General features: G+C 40.1%; 1 protein-coding gene and 1 non-coding gene across 3 annotated transcripts in view; one reads left to right on the forward strand and one right to left on the reverse strand.

The window, feature by feature from the left end:
• Positions 1-16,252, forward strand: part of LOC124596506 (EGF domain-specific O-linked N-acetylglucosamine transferase) — a 138,163-nt gene that overhangs the window by 51,764 nt on the left and 70,147 nt on the right. For both annotated transcript variants that reach the window (XM_047135667.1, XM_047135668.1), the window contains exon 5: positions 10,187-10,350. In XM_047135667.1, the coding sequence (XP_046991623.1) occupies positions 10,187-10,350 (164 nt within the window). The remainder of the gene's footprint in view (positions 1-10,186; positions 10,351-16,252) is intronic.
• Positions 13,060-13,136, reverse strand: Trnat-ugu. The gene has a single exon. It is a non-coding gene; the product is annotated as a tRNA-Thr (tRNA).

The raw sequence follows: 16,252 nt of genomic DNA on the forward strand, positions 1-16,252 counted from the left end.
CGACTCTCTTTACATGGTTTTGAACCCTCTGCCAATACTGGACTTGTACCGTATTTACACAGTTCACTGCCTTTGAAATTATATATTGTGGCTCGTCACTACTAATTACACCATAGTTCTCCCTTTTAAACACACTGTTCCTTGAGCATACTTGGTCTTTGCCTTCATGACTGTTCATTCATTACACTGCCTTGGGGGGGAGTGCCATTCTGTTTGGTTTGACAAGGAATACACCAGTGGCAGATGCTGATGAACCAGTGACTACCAATTGCTGCTGCTGCTTCTGTAGCTTTTCAAAGCCGAACAAACACTAAACAGTGTACATGAGTGGGCATCCAATAAGAAACTAACACTAAATTAAAAAGAAAAAAAAATGCTGCTAACTTCTATGTCTGCAAAAAACCACACTATAACAACTTTAAGTTAAACAATGAAACTATAGAATGTGTAGACTACACGAAATTTCTTGGTATGCATGTTGACAGTCAGTTAAAGTGGGAAGAACATATTAAAATACTTAGTAACAGAATCGCTACTGCATGCTATGCTCTTAGAATTCTGACTGCAGTGTCTGATACTGCATGTGTCAGATCTGTATATTTTTCTTATATCCACTCTGTTATTACCTATGGAATAATATTTTGGGGAGTCAACTGTAAAAATATTCAAATAGTTTTCAAATTACAGAAAAGAGCAATTCGTATAATAACCAAGAGCGGGAGTAGGGCTCACTGCCTTGAACATTTCCAAAAGCTGGAAATCCTAACTGTCCCCTGTGAATACATTTTTCAAAGTATTATGTATTTTTAAAAAAATATTGACTGCTATGTAAAAAATTCTTTAGTACACAGCTATGAAACTAGAAACCAATACAATCTGCACCTTGAGAGGAAAAATAAAGTTAAAACTCAGCAGAGCTTGTTGTACAATGCTGTTAAATTATATAATAAATTACCCCAAAATATAAAAAATATTAACACAATTGGAAAGTTCAAAACAAAACTAAAAAAATTTTTATTAAATAAAAGTTACTACACAGTAATGGACTATCTGAATTTAAACACGTAGTGTAATTAAGCCTGCATTGTAATACACAAGGAAAATTATAATATGAAATCCAGAATTGTTCAGTACTATAAGAAAATTACATAAGGATATAAAACTAATGTAAGGTACCTTAAAAACGTGTGTAAATATTAATTTTATGTGTATAAAGTGTAGGTATATTGTATTGTATTTGATTTTGCTGACGAAATCCACACAATGTAAATTGTTACATGGATTAATAAAGAAATCAATCAATCAATCAATCAAATGTCCCATGGTAATATGACCATGTTGGATGGCAATCATCTGATCCAGAGAGGTGAACAGGTTCTTGTCATTGGTATCACTAAGGAATGAAATGTGTTCTGGGGGTAAAACTGAGGAAGATAGGTCAGGTAAGTAAATTAAGCAGTGGACCATGCTGAAGGCTATGGTTTGCTTTATCATAGCTGGTAAGTGGAAAGTTGATTCAGATACGTCACATTGAGTTCCATTGAGTATTAATCCTTGACACTGCAGAACATTTGTGTATCATCTAAGTTGCCCCACTTGTAACATGTACAAATAACGACTATTGGCTCTGCCACCGAGTATAATCAGTGCTGTCCTACCCACTGGAAATATTCCCCCTCCTCTGACAATACTACCGTAGGGCATTCCATGACCCCTTTTTGGAACAAAACAACGTGAACTTCCAAGACTTCAGCACTGTATGCACCAACTCCTGTGCAGACATTAACACTTGATTGTGTCTTTCTGGTGCCACTAGTAAGATTTCCTGTACGTTTTTAGCTGGACATACTTCTGCAAAGACTCCTGTACTACTGGTTATGCACGTACAGCATAGCATTCCAAATAGCAGTATCTACAAGTTAGTGTATTTGTTTGCTAACTTCCAGGTAAGCCCCCTCTGCTGGCTTGTAATGGTAGCCAAGCAATACTACTCCCTTGTCAGTTTAATACCCCCAAAGGTTCTGCTCCAACAGTTTGCATTTCTTTCAAACACATCACCAATCATTCTGCTGGTAGTAGAACTGATGTAAGGTGCTGGTACATGGCAGACAACAGTGTTTACTGCAACTCTGCAGTTTCAGTACGAGCATCTGTCAAGCCATCAGCAAGATTGCATAGTAATGTGGCAATCATTAACTGTGCATTGATGTTGTTCAACCAATCACGAATAACACACAAGTCTCAATTGGTGGTTTCAGCAGGTGACATAATATGTGACATTAAAGTAGCGGCCAAGTCACAAAGCTGCCAAGTGTTGTTCAGCACATCACTTTCCAAATTGGCGAGCTGGGTTGTGTGCAAATTCACTGCCTCTTGGTTGCTTTCCACCTCCAGACTTCCCGTAATGCCTTATTACAGGAGCTAGCTATGACATTCACATTGGCTGTATCAAACACTGTCTTTAGGATCCTATCATCTGTGTCCAACCATCCTCTTTTCTGTGTAATCCACAGGATCAACTCCATAATCTGCCACAGTTGCACCTACAACTTTGCAAACTCTGATCGTAACAGACAATACTCTCCTTGTATACTGTTACGCCCTGACTGATTACTCTTCATGTTGTGCAGTTTCCCAAACATTTCTTCTAGTCTCCAAATCTCATTCCTGAGAGTTCAAATGTTGCAATTTACCCTTGATGTCCAGAGTGATCTGACATAACCATATCTGTTGGCTTGGAAAACATGACACTTCCTGACACTGAATGTACCTTCACTGTTTCAGCTACGCACCCATAGTACAATAGGCCTAACACAATAAGACTCCACACTACATCCCTACTCCATGGACTGAATGATAAGCTACTGTATGCTGCTTCCATTGTCTCCCATCCCAGGGCAGGAATGTGGGTCCTGTGGGGAAAGAAAATTCTAGTGTCAGTCCTACGTCCCTGCTCTAAGTGTTAGCAAATACTGATGATTCGCCATATTATTCTGTTTCCCTCACTTCCGTTTTCTCCTCCTCTTCTGTCATTTCTCTCCACTCATCTAAGGAAACTGGGACAACATGAGGCAAATTGTCCATACCCCTTGTAAATTGCCAAATTTGGTTTATATGGACTATGAAAGGGTGGATGGGAAGTTGCAATTTAATGTTAACCAACGATGTTATATCCATAACGTGGTGAGGGACATTGTACTGTAACACGAACTTCTTTGTTTTCCCATTTATCACACAAGGATTCATTAACATAATTCAGAGTGCCACATGGTACTTAGGTACAACTGCTTCCATATAATGCAACATTTCCTTTTTCTCTAAAGCCTTCGTATTCATCTTTTGTACTTGTCTCCAGATAAGTTTCACTCTCCTAGTGAAGTCCTTCACTGACGAAATATCTCCTCATGGCGTGGCTTCGCAAAACTCAAAGGGCGATGGCATCTCACACCCAAAAATTACTTCATAAGGGGATAACCCCATGCTGTGGTGAACTTTTGAGTTGTATGCAGCGATGACGTAGGCCAATAGGAAGGGTGTATCAATTTCCAGTAACCTCTGTAGTGTAATTTTCTGATGGTTAAGTCTTGCTCTTTGTGCACACGAAACCTAATTTTTCATGTGACAGTCCACATCCTGCCTAACATCATCCATCAATAAATCTGCGCTACCCTTCTTTCCATTGCTCTTCAACCCGAATGTCCCACTAAAATTGAATGATGCACTTACCTCAACATGTCATCATCAAAGCTTTGTGGTACCACTAACTGTGGCCCATTTCTTGTTATCCAATTCAATACTCTATCCTCTGTGCAGAACTGCTGCTCTGTAGCAAACCACTGACAGTCTGGGTAGCACTTTGTGCTGCTCTCCATTCACTTACGTCAATGCCTGTGCATTCCATAGTGCATACCTTATGGCTGAATCTGTCCACATTAGCGTGTGACCTTCCTTGGCAGACGTGCAACCTCATAATCAAACTCGCTTAGCTGCAAGGCCCATCTCAATGATCTACTCATTGAATCTTTAAGTCCTAAAAGTCACTTAAGTGCTGCATGGTCAGTCACCACTTTAAATCATCTACCATAGACGTAACAACAAAAGTACCCAGTTCCAAAAATCACTGCAAGCATTTCCTTCTCCGTAGTGGAATAATTTTGTTCAGCATTACTGAGCTGCTGTGAAGTGTACGCAATAGGGTGTTCGTGTCCATCTACTTCCTGACTCCTGACTCCTGACTCCTTACTCCTTAGTGCTGACTAGTCGACAGACCCTCCTGGCATTGTGCAATTTGCTGTAAAGTCACCGTCTACTTTGTCCTCATTTAACACTTCTAAATTCACAACTGGGGTACTGCTAATCAAGGGAAGAACTTCTGCATCCACTTGGAAGTTAACCTCCCCCACTCAAAAACTCAACACTCCAACACCGAGTGAATCTACACACCCTCCACTACACACTACACACTCAATGTCCATTATGGCGCATTTAATCTATTTGCCCCAAATACGTGTATACTTCCAACTGATACCTGAGAACCTGTACCCAACAAAATTTTAGATAATTTATCCCCCACATAGCTGGTTAGAAAAAAGTCTGACACTGCTTTATTACATGTGCCAACTTTTACTGGGAACATGGCACAGTGAACACCCCATCCATGCACTGTTTAACTGCTGCCTGTAAAATCTACCCTGCGACTGAAACTTCTGTTGTTGCTGATTTCTGTTGCGGCATTGCTCATCCGAGTGACCAGATTTCTTACAATACCTGCAATGTTGCTATCTGCAGTCCCATTGTATTTGACCATTGCATCCACACTGAAACCAGTTTATATCTGTATAAACACTGTCCGATGTTCACACGACCTAGCCAATGACTCAGTTTCCACTATGACAATGCTGTATCCATTGCTTCACTCAGGTACTTAGGAAATTTCAAACAAACCTTTCTTGACATTTCTGGTTATAACCCCCTCAAAAATGCATCAAGAGCAATCTGATCTGCTTCTTGCAAAATTACAAAGTTAACCCTATCATCATCCGTGAGCTCATAGGTGAGCTGCCTCCACTGATTTAACGAATATGGTCAGTGAAACTTTCAGTAGATTCATCCTGCTTACGGAAAACCCTAGTAAGTTGTTCTCAATAATATCTTGCCATGTTCTTCTTCCAGTATCTCTCTATTAACCCTTCCTGAAAACCCTCAAATGTTTTACTCTCCTTCAGATTCTCATTACCATAACATGTACTCTAGCAACTCCTGCTAACTTAAGTCCAGCAAAATATCATAAATGCTCCTTAATCCATCTCCCTCATTTGGTGGCTGTAGCCAAATTGTCAAAAAAGATAAAAATATCATCACCGTTTTTCCTTGAAAATGGGATAATCAATGCTACAGGAGTGCCATCCAGGGTGGGTGGGTTGCGATGTGACTGTTCCCTCCCCACTGCTCTGAGCTTATTTTCCTCTATCTGTAATTTATCTACTTGATCCCAAAGTTGCTCAATAACTTCACCAGCTGGAAGTTCCTTTGCTATGGCTACAATTTAATCAAGAGAAAAGTATACCCAAAGAGTGCAAAAAATGATCCAGACAAAAGACAGGAAAAGGGACAAACCAACAGGCTCAAAACCAAAATAACTGAAATTGGCACAGAACTTCCTTTGCTGCATGGCACACCATAGTTGTAGGTGCACCATACTGCTGACTATTTAACTCCATGAGAGCCGTCTCCACAATACCTCAGCAGTCTTCCTGATGCCAGTGTAAACAGGCTGTGTTACCAGGCATGGGGCTCCACTGCCCATCTCCGGATTCAAATGTGGGTTCTCTGCTGCACGTGAGGAAGAAAGTGGTGGGGGTGTGTCCACAGATGGTTCCTTATGACAGAATAACAACATTTATTGATCAGCTGCAATACACTGGCTGTGGCCCCTCTGGGCGAGGTTTACTTCCACTAGTGATATTCTCAGTGGCGACAAAGGTGGCCAGTAGATGCTCAGCCGTACCCCTGCTGCACTGACTATAGGTGCGCTGGTGTAACTGGAATTTGCTGCCTTGGCAGTGGTGCTATGATCTTGCTGGTTTGTACCGCAGTGCCTGGAATCACACGCTGCTGCAAGCCTCTTTTGTGATTGTGTCTGGGGAGGATATGCCAGCAGGTCAGTGCCCTGTCTCAGGGACCATCCCCAGCTGCGGCTGTCTGGGATTGGCAGGCCAGGGTCTCTGGCTCCAGCCTCAGTCATGGCATTTGTGGAGGCAGCATCCCTAGATGATGGCGACAATGCGTTACCATAACACACTCCAAGCAATGACTCCCGTGACAGGCAGCTGCCTGTTGTCGGCGTCCAATGATAGTTACATTGGCGGCGTCACTCTTGTGCCTCCTAGGCAACGAACTGCATTACAATAGTGACTGTTACCATGACTATGATGGCAGTGATGAGAGAATCAGAAAAGGAGAGAAGTAAAAAGACTGTGGACTCATTGGTTGAGTAGAGGGCTGCATAGTGCTGGAATTGGACCAGAGAAGGGGATAGGTGAGTGATGGACAATGACTTCTCTGTCTTGGAGGTTGTACCACTGTTGTCACCAATGTGTGAATCTGCTGCTGACTGTCGAAAGTACTGGTGGTGACTGTGATGGAATTTGTGACTACACTTGGTTCCTAAGGCTCACAAGTCAGAAAACCTAGCACACTCTGAGATCCTGACACTTGCCCAAAGGTGAGTCTAGACTTGGGAGCTCATGTGATAGTAAGGTTTGTGCTCTGGCTTATTACATCAGATGCTATAGGTTGACTATTGTATGGAGTTTCACCTGTGCATAATTTTGGCTGCATGCAGTGACAGGGGTGGATCTATAGGTGGCAAGAAAATTGGTGAGGGCTTCCTCATACGGCATTGTTTGGATAACCTTCTGCATTTGTTTTGTTCTGCCTCAGAACTAGGAACTAGGTGAAAGGGAGCAATGCTTAGGTGCTTTATGCCATTGTGCCTCCAGAACTGTATACATGTGGAGGCTATTATTTTTACTTAATATGCACACTGTGTTTTATGCTTGGCTGAAAACATTGTACCTATCAATCATTATTTTAACCTGTTGATTTGTAAATGGTCAAACAATGCCTGGAAGCTAGGTATATGTTCTATCAATATAGTTCTCATTAACACAATGTAGTATAGATAATTAGGATAATTAGTACAGTTAGGGGTGCCTCAATCAGGTGTTTGGAATATCTTTTGAATACAGCAGGCACGCTTGCTACTCTGAAGAGTAATCAGAATAACATATTAAATATGAGGAACTTCTTTATCTCCTAGTGTAACAGAAGTTGTAAATAGGCTCCACAAGAACATTTTTGGAGAAATACAGGCTCTTGACTAATTTTTTCAGCGTCTTCTTTGGTCACAGTATTGGATGAAGATTGATATTAGACTGTGTGTTACTGTTGCTTAAAATCATGACTTATACAGATTGATCTGGTAGGCTTTTTGATAGTAATCTGTGCTGTCCGCTGGATAATTGATATAGGTTTGATGCTCTCAAATTCCTGCAATATTTGTAGCTTCATTTGAATGGCTTGACACTTAGCTATTGAAGTCAAGAATGCTCTACAGAAGTGTGGTTGCACTGAAGGTTTTAATGTTATGTACATCTTAAAATCTTTTGGGCAACCTAGAGTGGGTTAATGCAACTTCTTATGACAAGTGCATTACTTGGTTGTCAATTTCTAACTCAAATAGAGTGAAAATGTCTAGTTCAGATATGCTAATTTCTGCCGACAAACTGCCTATTAGCAATGTTGGTGTATGAGCAACTTGCTTGTGCATCACTGGGACCTTAATTTGTCCTCTTAGTTATCACTGGAGGGTACCACTTTCCTCTCTTTACTGGAACTGATGGGTGCCAATGCACTGGTATGTGTACCAGCAAAATAATGACACTGCTGCTCTTGTGTCCACTTGCAATTTGATCTGCTGTTTATTGATGATTGCGTGGATCATCAGAAAATTAGAGTTCTGTGTGCTGTTGCTATTTGTGTGAAGGCTCAGTATGCCATGTGGTTGTTGGTGGTCACTTGCTGAGGCACATGCAGTTGGGTGGAGTGATTTTTGGCATGCATTGCACAAGTTGTAATATGGACTGGTAGCATGTTTTTCATAACAGACAGGGCATGATTTATGCAATTTAACATTATGGGGCTGTGAAAGAGCAGCTACGAGATAGCAAGTGACAGACAGTTTACTATATGCTCTTGTATTGTAGCTTTTACCAGAGTACTGATGGGCAAATTATTGACTTCTTTATGCTATACTGAGGGACTAAAGAATCTGAGGATGATGACAAAGACTTTATGTCCTCAGCTGTTCAACAATATTAAACACTCTACAGATCTGAACATTGTTTCCAAATATTTGCTGAGTGGAAGCAGTTATTTCAAATGCTTGGACTACATGTAATAGTTCTTCAAGTGACTGGTCCCAAAATGCCAAGAATTTAGCCATAACTTGTTTCTGCAGTACCAACATGACAGTAACCTCTAGAATTATGAGTGGCGTTCAATAAGTAATGTAACATTTTTTTCTCGGCCAGTTTTGGTTGAAAAAATGTGGAATTTGTTGTGGGACATTGTGGACTATTCCTGCTTCAGTCCCTATAGTTTCATGTGTTATGATAGGTGGGGGCACTATATGTAGCCTTCAAAATGGCATCTTTAATGGAGGATGCTTTCAAAGCAGAGAGCTGTTATTGTGTTTCTTTTGGCGTAAAACTAGAACATCACAGATGTTTGTAGGTACATGCAGAATGTCTGTGGAGCGTTGGCATTGAATAGAAGCACGATGAGTCATTGGACGAGACATGTCACTGCAACAAGGTCACATGAACCTGTCCAATCTCCCAGATGCTGTCTGGCATACACAGCTGTGGCTCCTGTAATGCTGAAACACGAAGACTCACTCATTCTTCTGGGACTCTGAAGAGATTATTCTGTTTGATGTCCCCCCCTCATGGTGCAACTATCAACTTGAAAGTGTATTGTGCTACCCTCAGGAAGCTGACGAAATGACTTCAGTATGTTCATTGTCAGAAAAATGCAAATGAATTGTTGCCTCTCCATGACAATGCAAGGCCTCACACAAGTCAGCAAGGGCAGTGGTTGCAGTTATGTCATTTCCACTGTCTGTCTGTCTATTGTTATCATTGTTGTCATTGTTGTCATTGCAGTAATTATAACCACTGCTGCTGCTCCAATGGTTGCTTCTACAGTATGAGAAATTTTGGATCCATAATAATGAAAACTGTACATTGAGAACATTCCTAATAGACAATGTTTCTATTAGTCATGATAAAAATACGTATCTCTGGTGACTTGCATAGAGCAGCAAAGCTGCAAAAATCACAAGCTGAAGTAGTGAAACCATGGTAGCATGAGAAGCCAGAGCTGGAGGCATTTCAGTCAGCAAGAAGGGTGCCAAAGTATGTCGGTAGAACAAGCAAAAATAGAAATAAGCCAAATTTGTTGTGAGCCAAGCCCGTAGTACCAATAGACAGGTAGCAAGTGACATGCTGGTGAGCCATGCATTACTTTGAAGTCAGTCACCAGTGATTGTACATTTCTTGCTTTGGTCTTGCTAGACAGTGTGCCCAGTGTACCCGCCACTGGCACCTAATGTGGGTGCGATCCAAAGGCACCAATCTAAACATAGCTCAAGTCTCTGCCTCTGAGTTAATGGTGACATCATAACATGAAGTTCTGAGATCATGTATAGGCATTAACTTCAACCTGCTACCTTTCCAACTCATTTCTGTATCACACTTACCTCATATCCATTCACTGTGAATGACTATCCTAAACACATATTTTGTCTATGTCTGTAGCTCATATGTGAGCCATTGTGGTAGAAGCTCTTACGAAGCGTGTATGCACTGCAGAAGGCACTTACTTGAGCCTATCTGTGATGAAGATGCTTGTAATTATGTTAAATGTAATGCTGTAGACAAACGGCCCTCAACTGTAGGCTCAAAAATTTCTAAATATGTTCATTGCTTCTGAACATATTTTTGAACTACTCTTGTATAATACAATAAACAATGGTAGAACAGTAGCATTAATAATATTGTTTATAACCATACTGAATCATTTCATTTGATAGAAGCATTCTGAAACTATTGTATGTCCTCAGGTTACATAATGAGAGGCTGCAAGCTGAATGTGATCATATAAGTCCTTTGCAATCGTGGGGTCCTGAAATTCGCTACTTCACTGAATTGCCCAGGAGACCAATCACTGATGATGACTGTGATGTAGTAATTGAAAAACCTACTTTCATTATGAAAATTGATGCCAGTAAGTGCTTGTTTGTTGTGTTCAGTGAATTATATGGTTTGTAAATTATTTCCATATCATATTTAGATTGTTTTTCATGTGTTAAGTTTGTGATCCTTCCTTGGTTTATGAGGCTTTAAAATAAAACACCTGTAGATTATAACATCACAACGGTGAAGTGACTGTCAAAAATCAAATACTAAAATACATCAAAGACAAATGCAAGGACTACACTAAACACACTACAGAACAAATGAAACAGCCTCTAGTTTTAAGATGTTGATTTCTTTTATGCTATTATGTGATGACAGTAGAGGTCTGTGGTTTATGAATGTGAAGATTTATTTTATTTCTTGTGCTGTGAGTATGAGTATGGGTATTCAATTTTTTGCTGAGTTTAGGCATGTCACTTTCAACGAACATATAACTTTGCAATTTGTAGACACTGCCAAGATTTAAAAGGAGATTAATTTTGAAAGAGAGGTGGATATATGCCTGATGGCTTTGCACTGCTCATTTCTCTCCTGGCTCTGAGCTAAGCGAAGGCAATGTCTCAGCTAGGTGGAGATTTTACCCAGAATACAATACGGTTTGCATTATAATGTGAACCACAACATTTAGAGTGCAGTCTTTGTGATATGAATGAACTGATTAGTTGATTGATTGTAACTTACTTCATTAATTTACTCAAACAAACAATGGAAAATCCAGGATGGATGTGAAGGAAAGTTGCTACTCACCATATAGTGGAGATGCTGAGATGCAAATAGGCACAAAAAAAAAAAGACTCGCGCAATTATAGCTTCCAGCCATTAAGGTTGACGAAGGCCTTAATGGCCAGAAGCTACAATTGTGAGAGTCTTTTTGTTGTGCCTATCTGCAACTCAGCATCTCTGCTATATGGTGAGTAGCAACTTTCCTTCATTAATTTACTGTTACTTTTCATGACGTGTGCAGCACATTTTAGATTATCAAGCATCCACATTCTAAAAATCTAGTTTCTAGCATTTGGTGGAGGGGGTATTTAGGCCCTAAAAGTTTTTACATCATACTCAATTCTTATTCTGAAATGAAAGTTTCAGAAGATGGTTCTGCACAAGTGCAACATAGAATTAACCTTCTGTCTCATTAAATTTGCTTTACTTCCATTGGATTAACCATATTTTGCAAAGTAGTAGCAGAACTATTCTCTTAGAATATGTTCTTTAACATTTTTCATTTCTTTTATAGTATATATTAATGTAAACAAGGTAAAAATGGAGAAATTTATTAAAAATGCTCACACAATATATGTTACGAAGGTATGTTATTATGATAAAACATTATTTGCTATCAACCTAAAATTTACACAAGAATGACATCCTGTAGATTTAAAATGTGACACCTAATAAGAAATAACATAGTCTAACGCACCCTTTTGATGCAGATGCTATTAATAACTCGTTGTTATGAGTGAGGATCTCCTTTTGAGTTTTTTTCAAAAACAGTGAAAGATAAACAGTTTTTGGTACAAAGGTTAATGAATCAACGTGCAAGATGCATCTAAATTAGAAAATATCTCTTACCTCTTAGGCATAAGAAGAACTTGGGATCTCTCATTAAACTAAAAGTAAATGAACTTCAAATATATGCACAGCAGCAACAGCACAAATTCTGTCAAGAGCATTAAACTCACCTGATACCTCTTTCAGTTCTGGTGAACTGAAGCTTCTAAACAAAGGCTTCAAGCATCTTATTGCTCTAAAACTCAACCGCAAGAGCACAACAGACATAATAGCAGCTTCAAGACTTACATATGATTTTGCCAAGCTAGATTCTAATGGAAAAAATCAACTTGGCATATAAAGCTGACAAATTCATAACTAAACACAAGCTTTCAGCAAATAACAGAATTTGTGAAAACATAACTCTCAAGCATATCAACGGTAAACTAACTGTTAACAAATCTCTCATGGAGAAGACAGATAAAGGATGGCTTGATTTAAATACATTAGAAAAAATACTTAGTGGCTGGTTGTTCTTTCAAATTATAAATATTATAATTCTACTACAGCCACAATCCTTACAATGTCTATTTTTGACAAGGTAGTGACAAATCATTTTGTTGCTTGTGAAAATATTTGCCTTTAAAATCTGTACATTTTTGTCTCTGTTTGAATCATTTCTGGAAATATTTTTCCACATAGATGTTGGTACCTCAAAAACGCGACATAAGGAGGATTCAGTGGCTTCTAGAGGTAATGAAATTGTTCTCAATGTTCTTTTTCACAAGGAAACAAAAAAGTAGTTAGACAAATCAGGTGAATTCAGGCAATGCGACATTAATTCAATGGTTTTCTTGTTTTTGGCAAACAAATTGTTGTATAGCATTGAGCTGTGACTGTTCTTTTGATTCCCTAAAATAGCGATCGTGACATTTCCGGTGTAACTGAAGCAACAAGTGACAATTTTCATGGAATGACTTTGCATAGGAACCACTGGTTGATTTTGCTTCATCCTGTAACTCCCACACAGTTGATTGGTGCTTAGTTTCTGACTCATGTGAATCTTATCAAGTTTCATTTCCTGTTACTATATTGTATAAAGATTATTCATTTATATGTGTATGTGTTGAGTGTCTGTTCTTTCAGACATGTCTGAAAGAATAGTCACCATGATGGATCGTGACAGCTATGAAGAATGAAATTACAAACATCAGCTGTGTATGGGGCATTGAGAGAGTTGAAAATGTGTGGCCAACCAGGATTCGAACCTGGGATCTCCTGCTTACAAGGCAGGCGCTCTAACCCCTAAGCCACTGAGGACACAGGAATTAGCGCAGCTGCACTGACTTATCCCAAGCATGCTCCCCAGCAGACCCACATTCTCGACTTACTCCACACACTATGAAAGTAGTGCTGTCTGCCCATTAATCTTAATGCTTGTGGCAAGGCCTATTCTCACATGAGTTCAAGCATATGTGTGCATCTGCACAGAAATGATCCTTGGCTTGTGGTCACCGTAATTACATGTGTATGGTGTATAGTGTGCAAACTTTCTACACTCCAGTCAAAATTACTTTGTGACTGACAGACTGTAGTGGCAGGGGCAGTTCTTCCAGCGTGCAGGCTGCAGCCAGCCATGCTTCACAAGGCTCTGCATGTGCCTGCAAAACGGGCAACACAGCAAGCCCATGGCACTTGAGAAAGACCATGAGTGGATGGCAACTGGCCCCTACCACTCAGTTCGCTGAAATGTAGGTCACAAAGTAATTTTAATTAGGGTATACAGGGTGGTCCATTGATAGTGACCGTGCCAAATATCTCATGAAATAAGCATCAAATGAAAAAACTACAAAAAACAAAACTCATCTAGCTTGTAGGGGGAAACCAGATGGCGCTATGGTTGGCCTGCTAGATGGCGCTGCCATAGGTCAAACGGATATCAACTGCATTTTTTAAAATAGGAACCCCCATTTTTTATTACATAGTTGTGTAGTACATAAAGAAATATGAATGTTTTAGTTGGACCACTTTTTTCGCTGTGTGATAGATGGTGCTGTAATAGTCACAAACGTATAAGTACGTGGTATCACGTAACATTCCGCCAGTGCAGATGGTATTTGCTTCATGATACATTACCCGTGTTAAAATGAACCATTTACCAATTGCGGAAAAGGTCGATATTGTGTTGATGTATTACTATTGTGATCAAAATGCCCAACGGGCATGTGCTATGTATGCTGCTCGGTATCCTGGATGACATCATCCAAGTGTTAGGACCGTTCGCCAGATAGTTACTGATGTGTTGGTAAATGTGCCAACACCTTGTAGATCGAGGAGGCCGAAATGCAGGCTATCTAACGCAGACGGGCGTGAATTCTGGAACAGGATAACTATTGAATGCTAATAAGAAAAGTATGCAGCTCCTTGAATACTTAACTTTAATTCTTTGTTGGTTTACAACGTTCTTGATGAGACATTTCATACGATAACTCTCAAACTATGTAAGGCTAATGGCGCCTTGCTAGGTTGTAGCCATGGACTTAGCTGAAGGCTATTCTAACTGTCTCTCGGCAAATGAGAGAAACGCTTCATCAGTATAGTCGCTAGCAAAGTCGTCGTACAACTGGGGCAAGTGCTATCCCGTATCTCGAGACCTGCCTTGTGGTGGCGCTCGGTCTGCGATCACACAGTGGCGACACGCGGGTCCGACATGTACTAAATGGACCGCGGCCGATTTAAGCTACCACCTAGCAAGTGTGGTGTCTGGCGGTGACACCACAGTTACGTTATTTAAGGAAACAGGAAGTGTTCAGCCACATGTGAAACGTGAAACACGACCTGCAACAAATGATGATGCCCAAGTAGGTGTTTTAGCTGCTGTCGTGGCTAATCCGCACATCAGTAACAGACAAATTGCACGAGAATCGGGAATCTCAAAAATGTCAGTGTTGAGAATGCTACATCAACATCGACTGCACCAGTACCATAGTTCTATGCACCAGGAATTGCATGGTAATGACTTTGAATGTCATGTACAGTTCTGCCACTGGGCACAAGAGAAATTACGGGATGATGACAGATTTTTTGCACGGGTTCTATGTAGCGATGAAGCATCATTCACCAACAGCGGTAGTGTAAACCAGCATAATATGCACTATTGGGCAACAGAAAATCCACGATGGCTGCAACAAGTGGAACATCAGCGACCTTGGCGGTTAATGTATGGTGTGGCATTACAGGAGGAAGGATAATTGGCCTCCATTTTACCGATGGCAATCTAAATGGTGCAATGTATGCTGATTTCCTGCATAATGTTCTACTGATGTTTCTACAAGATGTTTCACTGCATGACAGAATGGCGATGTACTTCCAACATGATGGATGTCCGGCACACAACTCGTGTGCAGTTGAAGCGGTATTGAATAGCATATTTCATGACAGGTGGATTGATCGTCAAAGCACCGTACCATGGCCCGCATGTTCACCGGATCTGACGTCCCTGGATTTATTTCTGTGGGAAAAGTTGAAGGATATTTGCTGTCGTGATCCACCGACAACGCCTGACAACATGCATCAGTGCATTGTCAATGCATGTGCGAACATTATGGAAGACGAACTACTCGCTATTGAGAGGAATGTTGTTACACATATTGCCAAATGCATTGAGGTTGACGGACACCATTTTGAGCATTTATTGCATTAATGTGGTATTTACAGGTAATCACACTGTAACAGCATGCGCTCTCAAATATGATAAGTTTACAAAGGTACATGTATCACATTGGAACAACCAAAATAAAATGTTCCAACGTACCTACGTTCTGTATTTTAGTTTAAAAAACCTATGTGTTACCAACTGTTCATCTAAAATTGTGAGCCATATGTTTGTGACTATTACAGCGCCATCTATCACAAAGTGATTAAAGTGGTCCAACTAAAACATTCATATTTCTTTACGTACTACACGAATATGTAATAAAAAATGAGGGTTCCTATTTTAAAAAATGGAATTGATATCCGTTTGACCTACGGAAGTGCCATCTAGCGGGCCAACCATAGTGCCATCTGGTTTCCCCCTTTAAGCTAGACAAGTTTCGTTCCTCGTAGTTTTTTCATGTGATGCTTATTTCGTGAGATATTTGGCCCGGTCATGATCAATGGACCACCCCGTGTATCAAATTTTGTAACTGATGGCTACACAAATCATCTTCACTATCTCTCTAGCATATTGTCACATAGAAGAAGGTGTAAGTAGATGAATGACGAACACTAACTTCACTTAATGGAGGTTTATTCAGCACTTGCACATACAAGAGCACGGAGCGAACTGCCTCTGGCCAGAACACATGCGGTATATATACAGCTACAGAAAATTCCAGTACAATGATTCTTGCCATTTGTGGATACTTCTAGAATGTACTCGAACCGAATATAGAAAT

The sequence above is a fragment of the Schistocerca americana genome, chromosome 2, assembly GCF_021461395.2.
Source record: "Schistocerca americana isolate TAMUIC-IGC-003095 chromosome 2, iqSchAmer2.1, whole genome shotgun sequence".
NCBI lineage: Eukaryota > Metazoa > Arthropoda > Insecta > Orthoptera > Acrididae > Schistocerca > Schistocerca americana.